Source organism: Xenopus laevis, chromosome 9_10S (assembly GCF_017654675.1).
Source record: "Xenopus laevis strain J_2021 chromosome 9_10S, Xenopus_laevis_v10.1, whole genome shotgun sequence".
NCBI lineage: Eukaryota > Metazoa > Chordata > Amphibia > Anura > Pipidae > Xenopus > Xenopus laevis.
Window position 1 is genome coordinate 99,539,535 of NC_054388.1, and position 19,679 is coordinate 99,559,213.

The 19,679-nt window shown below is 41.6% G+C and overlaps 1 protein-coding gene across 6 annotated transcripts in view; it reads left to right on the plus strand.

Annotated features, from left to right (window-relative positions):
• The window catches only part of ankfn1l.S (ankyrin repeat and fibronectin type III domain containing 1 like S homeolog), a 178,975-nt gene that overhangs the window by 97,430 nt on the left and 61,866 nt on the right, over nucleotides 1-19,679 (plus strand). For 3 of the 6 annotated variants that reach the window (XR_005964506.1, XM_041577990.1, XM_018239220.2), the window contains one exon: nucleotides 14,102-14,230. The exons of 2 other annotated variants lie outside the window; for them this stretch is intronic. Coding sequence is in view for 2 of the 4 variants with exons in the window: in XM_041577990.1 (XP_041433924.1) it covers nucleotides 14,102-14,230 (129 nt within the window). In the remaining 2 variants the exon portion in view is untranslated. Of the gene's footprint in view, nucleotides 1-5,848; nucleotides 6,118-14,101; nucleotides 14,231-19,679 lie in introns of those variants that run through there. One more of the 6 variants, XM_041577993.1, reaches the window with a different exon arrangement.

Consider the following 19,679-nt stretch of genomic DNA (forward strand, 5'->3'; position numbering starts at 1 on the left):
TGTAGTGTTGCTCTGCACTGGTACAACTGGTTATGAACTCTGCTATAGTTTATATAAACAAGCTGCTGTGTAGCCATGGGGGCAGCCATTCAAGCACAGGATACACAGTAGATAACAGATAAGTACTACTATAGTTTATATAAACAAGCTGCTGTGTAGCCATGGGGGCAGCCATTCAAGCACAGGATACACAGTAGATAACAGATAAGTACTACTATAATTTATATAAACAAGCTGCTGTGTAGCCATGGGGGCAGCCATTCAAGCACAGGATACACAGTAGATAACAGATAAGTACTACTATAGTTTATATAAACAAGCTGCTGTGTAGCCATGGGGGCAGCCATTCAAGCACAGGATACACAGTAGATAACAGATAAGTACTACTATAGTTTATATAAACAAGCTGCTGTGTAGCCATGGGGGCAGACATTCAAGCACAGGATACACAGTAGATAACAGATAAGTACTACTATAGTTTATATAAACAAGCTGCAGTGTAGCCATGGGGGCAGACATTCAAGCACAGGATACACAGTAGATAACAGATAAGTACTACTATAGTTTATATAAACAAGCTGCTGTGTAGCCATGGGGGCAGACATTCAAGCACAGGATACACAGTAGATAACAGATAAGTACTACTATAGTTTATATAAACAAGCTGCTGTGTAGCCATGGGGGCAGCCATTCAAGCACAGGATACACAGTAGATAACAGATAAGTACTATTATAGTTTATATAAACAAGCTGCTGTGTAGCCATGGGGACAGCCATTCAAGTGCAGGACACACAGAAGATAACAGATCAAAAGAATCCCATTGTATACTACAGAGCTTATCTGTTATCTGCTGTCTATCCTGTGCCTTTTCTCCTTTTTAAATGGCTGCCCCCATGGCTACACAGCAGCTTGTTTATATAAACTAAAGTAGTACTTATCTGTTATCTACTGTGTATCCTGTGCTTGAATGGCTGCCCCCATGGCTACACAGCAGCTTGTTTATATAAACTATAGTAGTACTTATCTGTTATCTACTGTGTATCCTGTGCTTGAATGGCTGCCCCCATGGCTACACAGCAGCTTGTTTATATAAACTATAGTAGTACTTATCTGTTATCTACTGTGTATCCTGTGCTTGAATGGCTGCCCCCATGGCTACACAGCAGCTTGTTTATATAAACTAAAGTAGTGTTTCTGAAGCAAACTCACCAGCTGTATCATTGCTGGAAAACACTAGATTATATTTTCAAAACACTCATTTTTTGGGGTTAAAGTTCCTTTAAAGGATTCTGGGAACCCTTTACATTCTGTGCCTATGCTCGCCCATAGGGATGTAGCGAACCGCCGATAATGTGTTCGCGAACGCCGTTCGCGAACACCGGCAAAAAATGCGAAAAGTTCGCGAACAGTTCGCGAACTTCGAACATCCGAAAATCGTTCGATTCGAACGATCGAAGGATTTTAATCGTTCGATCGAACGATTTTCGTTCGAATCGAACGATCGAAGCCATTCGATCGAATGATTTCATTCAATCCAATGGCTTCGATCGTTCGATTCGAACGAAAATCCTTCGATTTTAGCGATCGAATGGTCGAATGGTCGAACGATTTTGACGCGAACGCCTATTGGCGAACGTCGCGCGACGTTCGCGAACTTGCGGCGGACGCGAACAGCCGATGTTCGCGCGAACAAGTTCGCCGGCGAACAGTCCGCGACATCCCTACTCGCCCACCCTGTATTAACCCCTAGCTCAAAGGTGCTGAATTCTGCTGCGGTTTCTATTAATTCGGGTGCAAATTAAAGGTAGTGGGAGACTGGGCTGGTGTCTGAGTGGGGTGGGGGTGACTCGGGTAAAATCCACATGCACTGACACATCTCCTTTCTCTCTTCTTGTCATCCTGCCAGTTTCATTGATATTATATCAGCTACAAAGGCACAAGAACCTGTACAATCAGCAAATATGTAGGTTATCAGAAACAATATGCAATTGCAAGCAATAAAACCATCTTTCAGCTTCCCAAAAATAGTAGAAGCTTCATTTTAATGAGCAGAAAAAGCTCTATAAGAAGACAGGTCTTTAATACTGCTCATCCTTTCCTGATAGGGGGTGCTGGCTGCTATGCACCAAAACAGAGAGAGATGATCTCTCCTGAGTGTTCCCTCTTATCATTATTGCTCTGGAGCATGGCATCAGTAAATATGCAAGCTTATTAAAGAGAGATTAAAGAGACTTTAATAATGAATCTTAATAGCCATTGTACAGGGTTAGATACACTGGAAGAACCAAATGTAATTTCACTCTGCATTTCACATTCCTGTTCTCTCTGCTTTAGCAATATGATGGATTGCAGTCCTTGTTTATACAGTGCCCCAAGATCAGAGCTATGGGGTCCCTGGTTGGTATTTCAAATGTCTGTTTTAAAAACGATGACTAATATACATTTATTAGTTGGCACAACATGGTGGTGGGGGGTGCTACATGCAACTCCTAATTCATTACTTCAGCTAGTGAATGGCCAGCTTTGCCCCAGATTGTTTTGTGGTCAAACCCAAAATATTGCTCAACTTCTATATTGTAGGCATCAGGCCAGCGTCAGACACCATTAGAACTCCCGGTGGGCCCAGGCGTCAGTGGGTTTGTCTGCTTCTAAACATTTGGCCTATTTCATGGCTATTTCTTATTTCCTTAACAAAGAGGCTAAATAGATGAAATAATAGATTATAGTATGTAAAGATAAGAGACTAGGAGAATAGAGGTTAAGAGAGGAGAGCAAGAAAAATAGTACTGAGAGTGGGACCCTGGTCTAAAGTTTTATGGTGGGCCCTTGGTATCCCAGTCTGACACTGCATCAGGCAATATATAAGCTTTTATCACAGTGACCCCTCCCCAAATTGGGGCTTAGTCAATGAAACAGTGTTTTTTTCGTGCCACTGCACTGGGAGGTATTCCAAGGGACGGGGTTGGTGCTTAGAAGGGGTGCATCGAATCCACTATTTTAGGATATGGCCGAATTCCAAATCATCCTCGAAAGACTCGGCCTAATACCGAATCTGAGTTACTAAGCTAAAGTGAACTTTTAAATAGGAATGCACCGAATCCAGGATTCAGTTTGGGATTTGGGCAGGATCTGGCAGGATTCGGATTCGGCCGAATCCTTCTGCCCGATCGAACCAAATCCTAATTTGCATATGCAAATTAGATGCAGGGAGGGAAATCGTTGGACTTTTTATCCCCAAACAAGGAAGTGGATAGTGGATTCGGTGCATCGCTACTTTTAAGAGGCTAAAGAGAATTCTTAACTTGACTTTTATGTGATGAAATGTCATGTGATTTTTTTGGATTCAGTTACAGCCAGGCAAAAAGGTCAAATCCCAAAACAAATCCTGGATTCAGTGCATCCCGAATTCTAAGAGGAAAGTGAATCCAGTAATGAATAATCTAGTTCTAGACCTACTAACAAACATAAAGTACTATTGCCTTTATTTCAACATACTTCTGGGACATTAATGGGCACATTAGAGTGCAGTGCACTGCTTACTAATAGAAGAATCCTATCTCTTCCTTTTTGCGATTGTGTCTCCAAAACGTATATCATTATCAATCTCCTTTCCTTGTCAATCCCTCAACGAGCCAAAATCTTTTGAGCAATGTTCTTTTTTGAAAGAGTTGCCCAGTAAGCTCTTTGGGGATTCCTTCTAAGGACAAATGGCATTTCTAGAACTTTAAAGGGGCCGTGCACCTTCCAACACTTTTTTGAGTGCATTTGTTTTTAGATAGTTCACCAGAAATACAGACTTTTTTCAGCTACACTCTGTTTGTGACTGTTTTACTAATGCTGACACTTGGGGGGTTACTTACACTTGGTGTATAACTCTAATTTTTCATTTTTTTTTTTTAAACTCTGCATATCAGACCTACCATGGTTGTATATTGGTCAATGGGAGAGGTCCCTATCCTATTTGGAAGTTGCTGTGGTCGGCACTGGAATTAGCCTGAAAATTCAACTTTTTCCGGACAAAAATCTGAAAAATTGAGCGATTTGGGAAAAACCTCCAGAAAAATCTTATGATTTGTGTTTTCAATCGATTTTATCGAGTTTTCCCCGATCTGATTGAATCGTGCTTTTTAAATAATAAACACGGTCAAATCATGGATTGAAGTTTGGTCAGACTTTTTTAAGTGAAATAATTAGAATTCAGATTTTAGTAAATAAAAGCTGGGCAGCTGTTGATACAATAGTTGCTAATATTCCCCAGATACTGCTTGAAATTTATCAACTAATTGTGTCAACTAAATGTAGCAAATTGTAACAGTTCAGATGCTCATGGATCGCTGAGTTGCCAGATGGAAACACCAGATACAGGAACATTAAACTTTATGCTTAAATGTTGGGTAAACTGTAAAAAATAAAAGATGGAAAGCCATTGAAAAAATTATGTGTTTATAGAGAACAATCTGAAAAAAGTGTTTGGAAGGTGAACAATTGCTGTTAGAATTGATAGAATATTTGCTAATGTTCCAAATAATGTAGCAAATTGTAACAGTTCAGGGCAGAGACACACGCTGCGATTCGGGGGGGGGGGTTGTCTTCCAGCGACAAATCTCCTCTTCTTCTGATCTCCCGAACTGCCTCCTCTGCCTTCCCGCGGGCTAGAATGAAAATCGCTGGTGGGATGAAATTCTGTGACCAATAAGGGAAGAAAATGCTGTCACTGGAAGAAGATGCAGCCACCTGTGCTCCCCTCCTCTCTTCTGTAGTTGGCAGCTCACTTACAGCAGGTGGGCCACACTAATGAAGTAAGTGCAACATGGCAGGGCCCCCCTAAAGGAAACCTTTGTGGTCCCTGTTGTAGGGTGGGGCCCTGGGCACTATTTTTTTTTAAACTTCTGGGCAAGTTTTTTTTACATGGACGTTTTAGAGGGGCCCTGGCCACCAATTTTCTTATAACATGGGGAGGGGCTAGCCACTAATATTTTTTAATGGGGGTCCTGACCACAAATGTTTCTTATGGGGGGCCCTGACAACAAAAGTTTTTTATGGGGGTCCCTGACCACCAGTATTTTTTTATTTTTTATTAACATGTGGGAACCCTAGCCACCAATGTTTTTTTTTTACTGTATGGTGGGGAGGGCGGACCTGTAGGTGGGGCTTGTGGTGGGTGCAGCCCAGGGGGCCCAGGAAATGTTATTGTATGGGGCCCTGCGATTTCTGATGGCGGCTTTGCTCCTGGAATCCACTGTCTAACTGATTTTTTGGTGTTTCGGAGTGGTGCCTGCCTGTTATTCAGGGTTTCTGTGTGTCGCTCCCCTTTGCTGAGGGTCTAGGGCATGAGCACCCGGACCCATTATGGAAAGCGGTAAACTTGTCCTTTTACTTACAATATCCATGCTTCCTATGCTTTTCATTTCATGGATCAATGAGCTGCCAGACTGATACACCAGAGACAGGAACATTTGGCCAAACGGTATAAAGTAAAAATGGAAAGCAGCTGAAAAAAGCCTTGTGTTGAACAATCTGAAAAAAACTGAAATGAAAAAGTGTTTAGAAGGTGAACAGCCAGGCTTATAGGTCAGCATAGTCTTCCCCTAGGTGTTGCGGGCATCGCTTCTGGGGTAAACTCCTTGGCATCCCTTTCTGGCCGCATTCTCTGAACCTGAGACCTTTGTTATCTCATCCTTTTTTCAGATGCTTTGGGGACCCATAACAATGGCTTGTTGTTATGTAAAAAGAGTCTGCATACAATGAAACAGGGTTGCAAAAGAGTGAGAGATTTTTCAGTGTTGGAATCTTAGTCACATGAGGCCGTTACAGTCCACCCCCCCTCACTCCCAGCTAATCTAGTTTCTATAGAAACAAGATTGGGAAAAAAGACAGACAGAAAGGGGCAGAAAAGAGTGAGAAAGAGAAGAACAGGGATAGAGAGGTGAGGGAATAAGCACAAATACACTCATGCTTCTGCTACAGGCAACAGTTAATAATAGCGCAACACTTTGATGGGCAGGACCACAGGTGAGAGCCATCTCCACATGAGAGAGCCCCGCTGTACCATAACTTGCCTCTTGATGTGACTTAGAAGAAGGTGGACAAGGAAGTGGACCTTCAGTGACTAGCAGGTAAGTGAAGACCTTTAAGCTGACCAAAAGCAAAGTGCAGGACAAGCTTGACATAGGGAATTGTCAGCGACTATGTAGACTTGCTGGCAGTTATTTTATAGGAGCGTAATATTTAATGCTGGACAACAGACTTTGTGACACATGAAGTGACTGCAGAAATTGATACAGTAGAGGTAAACCAAGGCTGAAGAGAAATCCAGGAGCGAGCGTTTCATAGATTAACCCCCCAACAGGTGTCGGGCTTTTCCTCGGAGGAGGAATAAATGATACACCTGTCAAAAGGCTTCCATCTCCTCTCCACATGTTGTTCTCAATCGTTGTAAACTCTGGCTCATCATTCCCACCCGCCCTCCCCCAACAATATTTGATACGGTTCCAGAAGATGTCCCTGGGAAGGAGTAACAGCTCGCCTCAATAACTCTTATTGCATATCTTGGCTTGCTTCAGGTGCTTGGTCAGTACACTTCATAGGGCACTAGAGATGCTGTACCAGTGCTCGTATCTTAGGAATACTAATATTACCTAACGTTAGAGAGCTCATAGCCCAAGATGTCATAGATGTAATACTGGCATAAGCCTTCTAGGTTTACAATTCACTGTATCCCTCACATCTTTTCTGCATGGCCACACATAACCCACCTGTATGATTCCCTCTTTAACTCTTTGGATGTTGCCAGTTACAGTTTAACAACAGCTGAAGTCTGTTTGGCTCTTGCAAACAAATCTGTGATGTATTACTTCTCAACCATTATCCCTGTCCTTTCTGCAATCTTATCTCTGCCTCCTCATTTATCCATCCATTTCCCATCATGTTCCCGATTTACTCTCCTGCCCCCTACAGCAATTAACAACTTCTCCGCAACACATTATTTTGCTATGCATATATATTTATCCCTGTTGCTCGATTCTCATGTCTTTCCTGGAAATGCAATTAGTTTTCAGGCTGACTATGGGCTGATAACATTATACCAGCCTTGCAGCCTAGCCTTTAGTAGATTGACAGGTCCTCTTGATTCATTTGGGAATAATTTATTTGTAACAAAGAAACTGGTAAAAATCAATGTATTGGTCTTAATGGACACAGTGGAGCTGATGTACTAACAAACACTTTTTTGCACCTGTGCAATTACCCATAGCACTTATGTCTATGAAGATTCTCATTTATCCAGGTCATGATATACAGTATCTAGTAGAATTAAGTCAAAGGCAACTGGACATTTATAGTTTTTCTTGTAAACATATCACCACTCATCCAAGTGGCTTCTTCAGTTCAACTGAAGTGGTAGAGCATTTCAACCCTTGAGGGTAGTAAAGTCACAAACATCCAATCACAATGGTTCCATTGAACTTCAGTAAGGTGTTGGCTAAAACAGATGTGTGTGTCCAGTTGCCTTTAACTTAATTCTACTAGATACTTTAATCAGCACTTAGTTTTGAGCAGTCTGCTCAAGTTAGAAAATGAATTCAACTGGGTCATTGCTATTGGCAACAGCCCTGGAACAGTTTAGGACTTGCTCTTTGTACTTGAGTACAGCAGTGGGGTCCCCAAAATGAAGTAGGCAGATAGGTGGAGTGATGGAAGGTCTATAACCCAATTTCCCATATCAGCCAGGACACACTAGGACCTTTCCCCTTCTTTAATACATTTTAAGGCACAAATGAATGGAGACTAAGTGGCCCCCAGCCATGGCAACAACTGTTACTAAAGAAGAAGAAAAAACCCAGAGTGATGTGGTTGATATTTGGAATTAGGGGTTCAGGATCCATTGAGCACAGGGTGGAGGGCATGTGCTATTTTACATTCATTTCTATATAGCTTTAACACTGAATCACCTGTCATACAGACATGTCTTGCAAATATAGTAAACAACAGAGAAGCAGGAGAAGTAGGACAATACCTATAAGCTTGTGTAGCAGTTGTCCATCACACAATACAATCACATAAAGCTAGTGGGAAGTGGAGTGACAATATGTGGAACACACCCTATGGCTGTGGAGGAGGTAATGACCCTCTACATATCTGCTTCACCCCCATTACAAAAGGTATCCCAGTTATGAAATATTCAGCAATGATTGATATTTATCAATGAGTTTCTAGAAGGAGAGGGGAATTGGTGTGCCCTTTTGCTAAATTCTAGATATATATTCATAGTTTCTGGAAACTGAGATTCTTTTGACAGCTCTAGGGGTCAGCTTGGGTTGCACGTGTGCTAATCATTCAAATGAGTGCAATATAGGAGCGTGCATAATCTCAATTACCGCCTCGGGTGATTTAAATGTATTGCCATTTTAATTGGTTGTGCTTACTGAATTAACAATTGGTCTTGCGTGAAGATACAGTGTCTTCCAAAGCTCATACAATTCAATGGAGATACAAGAATGGTATGGCACTCACCAAGGCATATGGCATCGCAATAATATTTTTTCCAATGTGATCTCAATATTATATTTGTGGCATATTTATAGTTTATTTTAATGGGGATAATGTGACAAAAGTCATAAGGCTTTCTCCAGGACCAGTAATTCATAGAAACCAGCTAGTTTTCACAGTTGATCATTAATAGCTACCTGCATAGTAGTTGCTGTGGGTTACTAGACTTTTTCACACTTTACTCTGAAGCAAACTTTTGATAGTGGAAGCCAAGATAGGGTTACTTCAAGCTGAAAACACAGACATGTCCAGATACCTGAGGTGTAGCCCAAAGGACACATTAGTAACCTGCCCTCACAGAATTCCTCTACTATCCAGATGTAAATAAGACGAGGCTCAGGACTAGCTATACAGATGGCAGTTTCTTTGTGAAATAACCCCCATGCCTGTTTTGCCTACTCGCCCATTTTTTGTTTTTAGCACAGTCAACACCAAGCTTATTGCTTAAGAAACACCCCACGGAAACATTTCCTTTTACGGCTCCATCTGTTTTATTTAGTTGACAAGTGTAATGTTGTGCTCAGCTTCCTAAACCCATCTGACATGATTCCAAGCTAATGCTATTGCCCCTCGGTCTCTCATTACAAGACTGGGAATTGAGAATAGATTAACAGTCATTGAACTGGAAAGAAAGCATATTATTATTTTTTTTTTTTACCATAACAAATCTCAGGGCCAAAGATGTAACAGAGTTAATCTCAAATATTCAATGGGCAAGTGTAAACGTTTCCGAAAAGGATAAGAATGTGGAGAGTTGAATGACTCATTCTGCTGAAAGAATTTAAGTAGCAACACATATAATATAATAGAGAATAAATATTAGCAAACCTTATATTGTCACTAGCTATATCTGTCCATTTTTATAACCCTGCTAAGTTCAACCATATACAGACCATGTCTGCCAACATGGCCACTCTTGACCAAGATGGCAACTGACTGCTAAATAAATGGATCTACAGCTTTAAAATGTAAAAGTGTTTGTTTGGGTTTTTTTTAATAAACGGGTCCACCAGGACAGGTGCTCCACCACCACCACACATTCCATATGCTATCATTTTTGACTGAAGCATTCCCCTGAAATAGCAGACCCCTCATTTTAATCTAATGGAAGAGCTCAACTCAACCTTTATAAATTCTGAATAATTCACCGTTTCAATTTTGTGATCATGGTTCATTCGCTCCCATTGCTGTTCAGGACGATACTTTGGTAAGCATTTCTTAGGTTCACCTGCTTGAGGATAGTTTATTTGGGTTGTTGCATGGGGCCTACGAGCACCTTAAATTGGCCCTGGTGTTTAATTCAGGCTAAGCAATAGTATGGCACAGTAGAATATAAAGTAGTACTCTTCAAACTATGATGCTGCTTCATTGTGAAGCCTATTTATAGTTCTGGTGAGGCTCCATGAACGGCTGTAGGTGCTGTTTCCAGTCTACACTACTAGTCTCCAGTTCTTCTGTACTGGAATGTCACTATTTGCATATATTGTAAGACTGCATTTGGATTACAATTGTCCTGGTTATGACCTTTCCCAAAACAGCTGTTGAATACGTGAGTATGACAAATGGTTGAGCACTAATGTTCTAGATCCTCAGCCCCCCCCCCATTACCACCCTCCACATTTCATGTATTTGGTATGTTGACACAACAGCCCGGTTAGTGATTTAGGAAAACCCACAGATCCACCTATGAATGACTCTGTTATGTGTTGTTATTTAGTGGACACTTTTATTCAGAGGAAACTGTTTGTGAGGCTAGGTTTGAGAAGCTGGAGTGTGGGGCCCCTTTATTCCGGTACCCCCTATAAGGCAATTTTTAGTAAGGTCCTTTGAAGTCAGGATGTTCTTTGTTTAGTGCAGTGTGTATTTGTATCTCACCACTTGCATTTATTCCTATTGTAAAAGGGTTGATGCTTTAGAAATAAATTGTTGTTCTTAAATGGATCAGAGAGCCTCAGTGGGCTTCCTAATGGCTTCCTAATATAATGGAGCCACTCATCAGGAAGAACTATCAATTCTTGTCCGTCATGGATTTTTCTAGAAGAAATGTAGAAAGAACTATTTTTTCCATTGCATTTCCATTATGCCTTAATGTTCAGTTTGCTTTGAAACATATGGGGTTAAATTTCATAGGCGGCAAAAACTTGCCAGCGACGGCTTCACAGCACTTCGGCAGGTGAAAATTCGATCCAACAATGCTAATTTACTAAAATGCAAAGTTGCATCCAAGGCTCCTAATGCTGGTGAATTTTCACTAGCGTTACTTCGGCAATCAAAGCAAAGATGCGCTAGTGTTCAATTATGCCTAGCGCAACTTCGTTAGAGGTCAGGCTAATTTGCATACAGTGGGATATTATAAAGTTGAATGGACGTATTTGTTGCAGCAAATACATTACTTTACATAAGTCCAGGGAACCTTAATAAAGAAAATAGAGTTGTTATAATGCCCTACACATGAGCCCAGTGTATAGTTTATGTTCCATATGTTAGAAAATGAATGGGGGAACCCATAAAACAATTTTAAGGACTTTTGCAGGCTATCACTCTGAAAAAAGGAAAAGACGCCAGCGTTTTTTGGGACATGAACTTTTCCCACTAAAATAGGATGTAGTAACAGAAGATTGAGGAAGATCTATGCACTCCAATAAACTTCGCTTGGTTTGAGCTGGACGAAGGCAAGTCTGGCGAAAAAGGTAACATTCAGTAAAATCCGCATCTTAGTGAATTTGCGGAGTTGCGTCCATTTGCCAGAGCGAAAACTCACCTGGCGATAGAGTGCGAATGATCACTAGCATCTGTCTTTTTCGCTAGCGAAGTTACGCCTGCACCCGTAAATCGGCGAAATGCGTTAGTCACTTCACCCTTTAGTAAATCTGTCCCATGGTGTCTATTATATCTTCATTAAATATGAGTCTCTGGGGATATTTTACTGAGAAGATGACAGGGCTACAATAAATTAGCTGCTTTACCCCCATGTGGTACCAGAACAATTGTTTTTTCTTGTGTAGGCCACCAAGTTCTTTCCAAATTTCTTTGCACTTAATAGTATAGGAGATGTCTTTATTTTAAGAGAAAAACTAAGGTTCATTTTCTATACGGTGAACATTTGATAACTGTCATTGACTGTTCTACTATCTATGGTTTGTAATTAGCAGCTTCTTTGGCATAGTCTGTGCACTTATTTTGCTTATGTTGAAACCCAAGTTTTACAGCCAGCAAATCTCTGTTGGTAATTAGGAATACTATGCTGTGACTTTTTCTTCCCCCGCCCCCCCCTCCCCAAATCTATCTCTGCCAAAGCTGAAAGGCAGATAGCAGCCCACACTAGTCAAATATGTAGCGGATTGTCTTTTTTTGTATAACTTATTTTGACAGCCGCCTGACTTCACAAATCCGAGATAATCATTTGGGCTGAGATCTTGGAAACTGGAACTGAAATTCATACTGAACTGTGGTGATAGACAATTCTTGAGTGTATACACAAATGTCTCAGGCGATGCTGGAAAGAAACATAGAGTGGCACATGATCACAAGAATCACATAAGAATTCTGGGTAAAAAAAACCGATATATTGTCTTTCACCCCAAGCACTGGGGTTGAGTGATATACCGAGAAAGTCATAGTTTGCTGAAAGTACCGTATATACTCGAGTATAAGCCGTCCCGAGTATAAGATGAGGTACCTAATTTTACCTCCAAAAACTGGGAATGCTTATTGACTCGAGTATAAGCCAAGTATAAGCCTAGGGTGAGAAATGCAGCAGCTTCTGGTAAGTTTCAATCAAAAAATTGAGGGTTTCTGCTCCCATTGGAGGTGCATGGGAGGTCCATTGGACGCTGACGACCATTCTTGGATGCCGGTGACTATTCTTGGAGACTATTCTTGGACGCCGGCGACTATTCTTGGATGCCGTTGACTATTCTTAGATGCCGGCGACTATTCTTAGACGCCAGCGACCGTTTTTGCGCTTGACCCGAGTATAAGCCGAGGTAGAGTTTTTCAGCATATTTTGGGGGCTGAAAAACTCTGCTTATACTCAAGTATATACGGTAACATTTCCTCAAGTGAAGGGGTCCAAAACCTTTTTTACCCATGAGCTACATTTAAATTTAAAAGAATTTGGAGAGCAACATAAACACGCAAAAAATTCCTGGGGGTGTCAAATATGGGCTGTGATTGGCTATTCATAGCCCCTGTGGACTGGCAGCCTACTAGAGCTTTTGTTTGGCAGTACACATGGTTTTTATGGTACCACAACTTGCCTTCAAGCCAGGAATTCAAAAATAAGCACCTACTTTGGAGCCATTGGAGCAAAATCAAGTGGGTTGGTGAGCAACATGTTGGTTTCGTTGGGGATAACTGGTCTAGTGATTTACAATGGTTAGAACCAAACTTCCTGCTGTTTGAATACTTAGACGAAGCACTATGCTTATCTTTTCTGCCGTGGCACAAGAATGACCTGGTTTCAGAGCCAGAAGTCCAAGCAATGAGACTAAGGATCTAAAGTGTTAAGTGGGGGAATTATTGTGTTCTCATTGGTTTTAAGGAGGAAGAGAAACCAAAACTATCTTCTTGTGCTGGTGCCTTTTAAATGTCACCCTTATCCATTATCATGTTGAGCTGCATACAGGGAGTGTGTTCTTAGCCCATTAGCACCTTAGTAGAAGTTAGTACAGGTATATAATTTATTATCCAGAATACCTGTGACCAGGGCTGTATTTTATATGAAGGTACCCATGAGTCAGTCCATCACCAGGCAGCTAAATCCCTTCCATCCAGTGATTGGTGCATGCACAGTACTGTCATCCATTTACCCTGTTGACAAACTTCAGTTTTAGATCATTCAAGAAGACCCATGAGTAGCCAAGTTGTGGAGCCAAATATCACAGTGAGAAATCAGCTACAATGATGAGCCATGAGCTGACACTCTTAACATAGTGAATGTAGGTTGTAATGAGCATGAGAAGAAGAAGCTTGTTTTATGATGAAACTTCCACTCATGTGTTTAAGGACCTTATCTACACAGTAAAAGAATTGCTTTGACTATAGCAGGGTCTCATTATGTAACCATTCCAGATGATTCCTGCTCGGCATAAGCACTGTGTTTATGCCCCAAGGAAACCACAGTCTCGCTGAGATAATACGATTCTGAAAGGGGTTATTTCAGGCAAGAACTGCTCCCAAACCAGTCTTCTGCAAAAGGATTCCTCGTAGATGCCCTGGCTGTTAATGCAAGTGGTAGTCGAGATGGTCCATGTACATTGCAGTCAGAATGATGGATCTTACATATGCCTTCATAGACATTGCTTATCTGCCATGATTCATCTTTCAGCTGCGGTACAGTCTGTGCATTCACACTAAAAATAACTCTCCGATACAATGCTGTACCGTACCATTCTTCTGAATTTCTGAAGGTCTAAAGACAGTCTTCAGGAATTTTCTCTGAATTCCTGCTGGCAGAGGCAGGCGTATCTCCTGAGATATTCTTTGCTTGGTTCTGGGACCAAGGAGGAACCGGGACAATTTTAACCCCAGAATTTATGCTTTTCACTTCAGGTCTTTAGGCAGTCTTTCGAAGTTTACCAACCGGCTGTCACTGAAGGAGAAGTCGGAGAAGAGAAATGATGCTGAGTTGGCACCCCAGGAGCAGCCCCCATTTCGTCAGAGATCACTGAGCATTGAATGGTGAGATTGCTATGGGCGAGCTGGTCTAAAACGCTGGGAATAGGTTCTATATACTGGTTTCCAAAATTTACCTACATTCTAGATTCTGTGGCTAACCCCTCCAATGGGAAATATCACCAAACCTTCTTTTGAAAATCAACTACGCATTAAGGGACCAACCCTGAGAACAAATAGATTGCTGATATACCTACTTACACCCATGATGATACACCCATGATGAAAAGCAAACACTATAGAGCTTTAAACTCTAGAGTAGCCTGTGTTGTAACAGAAATTATTGGGCATTGAGTCATAATCGAGAGCCAGTCTAGCCAGCAGGTGGCATTTACAATACCCCTTATATTTTTTGCAGTCCTACTTGTTGACCCATAGAATTATTCCCTAGTTCCCCCAGAAACACACACACTCCTGGGGGGTGGGGGCTTAGCCAGAAGACCAGTTACGGTGAGATTTCATGTGAGTGGCCATTTTTCTTTTCTAGGTATACCTGAAAGTCAGCTGAGTAGGTGAGATTTATGCATTTGCTGTCCTAGATATTCTTGAATCTATGGCTGAATGACTGATACTCTGAAATATTCCTGTATCTGTGCTAAGGGACAGTGTCGGACTCGCCCGGCCCAGACCCCTCTCTAGATCTCCGTAAAAAAGTTTTTTTCTCGCAGCGCCATCAGCGCAGCACCTTCTGCACATGCGCTAGGCACCAGGTGCCTTCACGCTGGTGCGCCAAGTGGAGCCTTTGTGTGTGCGCACTCGGCGCATCACTGTAGGGAGGCGGGGGGGGGGTCGGAGGGGGCCCAGGACAGTAGTCCCGGTGGGCCCCGGGCCCCCCAGTCCGGCCTTGCTGAAGGAGCCCTGCCACAAGGCTGAACCTTCAAGGGAGGCTTGAAAAGCCCCTTACTTAAAGGAACAGTATTACCAAAAAATGAAAGTGTTTTAAAGGAATGACAATATAATGTACTTCTATCATACACTGGTAAAACTGGTGTGTTTGCTTTAGACACATAACTATAGTTTATATAAATAAGCTGCTGTGTAGCCATGGGGGCAGCCATTCAAGCACAGGAAACGCAATAGATAACAAATAAGCTTATCTGTTATCTGCTGTGTATTCTGTGCCTTTTCTCCTTTTTCAGCTTTGAATGGCTGACCCCATGGCTACACAGCAGCTTCTTTATATAAACTATAGTTGTGTTTCTGAAGCAAACACACCAGTTTTACCAGCACAGGGCAATAACATATTATATTTTCATTACTTTAAGACACTTTAATTTTTTGGTGTTCCTATACCTTTAAATGTAATAAACATGCTTATTTGTCACTGTTCAGATTATGGAATCCCCATTTTTCCTTAGAAGACGGAGATGCTTCTAGATAGGGTGAGCAATGGTTTCTGCCAAAAGTAATCCTCATGCCATATTTAAATAAGGCATTGTGGAAGACAATAATGCCATTGTGATCAAAGTTTACGCCGGCATCCAACCTGCATCATTGTCATAACTGCCAGGTGATTCTCCCTAAGGGGCCAGATTGTGGGACACAGATCAAACCCATTAGAATAAATATAATCCATTCTGCGGCTGGCACTACAAAGCAGTTTTTGTTTTACAGGTAGTAGAATGGAAGTATATGTTTAAATAATATTTTCATTACAAATGTTCAGTTTTCAGTTGCTGTTGTTCTCTTTGCCTTGCTGAGCTTTCTTATATTATCTCCTCTTGTAATTATCCCTTTAAAGGACTCTAAAGCTGGCCATAGATGCAAAGATCCGATCGTACGAATCCTCGAACGATCGAACTCCCCCATCTCCCGACCTGCCACTAACCATTCCGATCAAATAAAGTAGAAAAGAGCAGATCAGCCGATGTTCTGCCCCTGACAGCAATCGTACGAAAGTTATGTCCGACCAAAGCTAGTGACAGTCTCCCACTGAAAATCATACGATTGGCAATACATGCAGAGATATTAGCAGCAGCCGACAGAAATCTTTTAACCTGTCCGATCGACCAAACGACCGATCTCCGCCGGATGAAAAATATCGGAACTCTACACACACAGTACAAAAATCGTACCAATCCTCGATTCGTATGATTGGATCTTTACATCTATGGCCAGCTTATAGGTATAGAATAGGTTTCAGATTGTGTGTGCTTGTAAAGAATCACAGTTGTGTGTATAATTCGGACTATTGTGTATCTCAGTCTGCCATACTGAATGATTGGATAGAGGTTTCCTCAACAGACATAAGTGAAACAGGATTGATAGTAATAATAAAGTTGTTGGTGTTGCAGTGCACGGAGCTGGAACGAAGAGAAGCAATATGGTGATTTCCATCATTTCCACCCATGTGTATTTATGCAAAAACGTATGCTCTGTGCACACACTGAGCTGCTTTGTCTCTTGTCTCTGCTGTAGTTAGTTACAATGCCTTGTTCTTCCCTTTCCTTGCAGTTTGATCATTAACTCCTCTCTCTTCAACCTTGTACCATTCTATGCACATTCCCCTTTCACTTCCCCCATGTGTCAATCTTTCCCCATTTATATTCATTCACTTGTTGTTCGTTTTTTCTTCCCCCTTGAGGTTGGTGTCTCTGATTACATTTTGCTTCAAAATTTTCAAAGTTCTCCATCTGGAATATCCATTGCTCGTACAGGGGGGCTGAATATACAGTTGGGAAAACATCAAAGCTTTGCCCTGCTTCTTAAGTCCACAGATTCAGCACTTTACTTGCCTGGGACACAGGGTTGTTGGAGTAGACACCACTGAACACCTATGATGGTGCCTTACTGATTCCAAGTAGCTTGTTTATCTTTGTATCTACTGTATCCAGATAGCAAGTAGTTAGTCCCTGTGTCTGTCTGCTGATACTAAGTAACTGGGGCCTGTGCCCATCCACAAATAGTAGTGCCTGTGCCTGTTCACTAAACCCAAATAGCTACTGCCTGTTCCTATAAATTGAACACAAGTAGCTATAGGCTTTGCCTATCCACTGTACTCAACTATCTAGTGCCTGTTAATATGCATTGAACCCAGGCAGCCAGTGTCTGTGCCTATCTATTGTACCAAAATAGCTACAGTCTGTAATTAGTGTCTGTACATATCCATTTAATCATAATATCCAGTGTCTGTGCCTGTTCATTGAACCCATGTAGCCAGTGCCTATCCATTCAACCCAGAGTACTGAATCTGTCCTGTTTTGCCGAGAAATTCATAAAACTCGCGAAAGATACGTGAAACGGCGAAAAATACGTGAAACTCATTGAAATCAATGGGCATCAAATTGATTTTGACCTGCCACAAGTTTGACACGAGCGTCAGTTTTTATACACGCGACTCTTTTGTCCAAATGCATTAAAGTCAATCTGTGTCCAAATAATTTTGACGTGCGACAATTTTGACAACGGTTTGATAATTTTTTGGTGCAGTGCATTTTCCCACGGCCAATTTTCACGGCAGTTTCGCAAATACATTTGTCGTCGGTGGAATCCAGAAATTCTCGGTGAATCCATGCCTGCCAAATAAATTTGCCCATCACTAGGGATGCGCAAATTTTTTCGCCTTGTTTCGCTGCGGAAATAACGCCCATAGACTTATATGGCGTTGTGCGTCAAAAAAAAAGACGGGTGCCAAAAAAAAATTCGGCATGCGTCAAAACATTTTTTCCGCCTGCGGTGAATTTTTGGCAAAACTAAACGGGTCAAATTCGCCCATCCCCACCCATTACTAACCCAGAGAGCTAGTAACTGGCCTATTGAATGAACCCAAATAGCTAGTACTTGTGCCTATTCATAGTACCCAAGTAGCCAGTGCCTGTTCCTATCCATTGAACCCAGAGAGCTAGTATCCAGGCATATTTATTGTAACCAAGTAGCATGTGCCTACCCAATGAACCCAGAGAGCTAGTATCTGGGCCTATTGATTGAACCCAAGTAGTCAGTGCCGGTGCCTATCCATGGAACCCAGAGAACTAGTATTTGGGCCTATCCATTGTACCCAAGTACCCAGTGCCTGTGCCTATCCATTGTACCCAGTGCCTGTGCCTGTTCACTGAACACATATACTGTAGTATCTGTGCCTATTGACTGTAAACATACTGTTAGTGCTGGTGAGAATTGGCTGTACTCAAGTAACGAGTGCCAATGTACTGAAGTCATTTGTGCTTTTGCCTGTCCACTTTACACAAGTAGCTAGTATATGTGCCCGAACAGCTGAATTCAATAGCCGGCTTCCATGTTTTTGCATTTATTGGGCAGTTGGTGGAAGTGTGGGGTCAGCGAGTTGGCAGAAAAATTACCTGTGATGGCTAAGAAAATATATTTTACATTTTTGGGACATAGGCCTTATGCAAATATAATAATCCTTATTAGTCTTAAGCTGGGGTTTGTCCATGCAGCTATTAAAGGTAGATTTTACCCATCATATTCCCTACTACAACATTATTCCTACCCCACCCCAACATCTGAATCTGAAACCACACAAAATATTTGGAATACAAAGTGGCTTTTCTGGATTTTACTTATACGTGCCATCACAGGTCGTCTTGTGTGCGGGGCTGTATAGCCTCCTCATTCCTAGTGCTTTATTCCCATGGCTCAGTCCTGAGATGAGAAAGTCAAAGGAAGATGCACTGCTTGGGTTGTACAGGCTGCAGAGGAAGCCAACTGAGGTACAGCACTAATATAATGTCTTTGTATATGTGACAGGCTTGCAGGCCTGGTGTCATTGTATCTGAGCACTGTTAGGTGATTGGCATTGTCCCTGAATTTTTGCCCTACCTGTGACACAAAATTGTAGCAATGGAATGTTTTTTTTTTGCCATCACTGGGCATTTAAAGAAAAATTAAACCCTAAAAATGAATGTGGCTAAAAATTCCATATTTTATATACTGTAGTAATTGCACCAGCCTAAAGTTTCAGCTTGTCAAAAGCAGCAATGATGCCATGGGAAGCGCATTATTCAATCCTTTTGGACAATAAGTAATGGCATGCAGGGAATAGTGTTTCAACCACCTCAGTTCTCCCCGAGGGCATTGTGTGCCATAGGCCTTAATCAGAGTTACAGGCTAAACATACCTGTAGTAGTACAGGTATGGGATCCATTATCCGGAAACCCATTATCCAGAGAGCTCAGAATTACGGAAGTGCCATCTCCTATTTTATTCAAATAAACCAAATTTTTAAAAATGAAAAAATGCCCAGGTGCTGCCGCAATTCTGGATAACTGGTCTCATACCTGTGTATAGAGAGAAAGAGAGAGAGAGAGAGAGAGAGAGAGAGAGAGTCTGAAAAGCAGCGCACTCACCTCTAGAAAAAGGCAAAAAAGCCCAGGTGCTGCTGCAAAAAATAATATCAGGATAAAGAACATGTGGAGCACTCATGGGACTTAATTTTTAATTTAATTTATTTAATGGTGTGAGTCATATATATATATATATATATATATATATATAT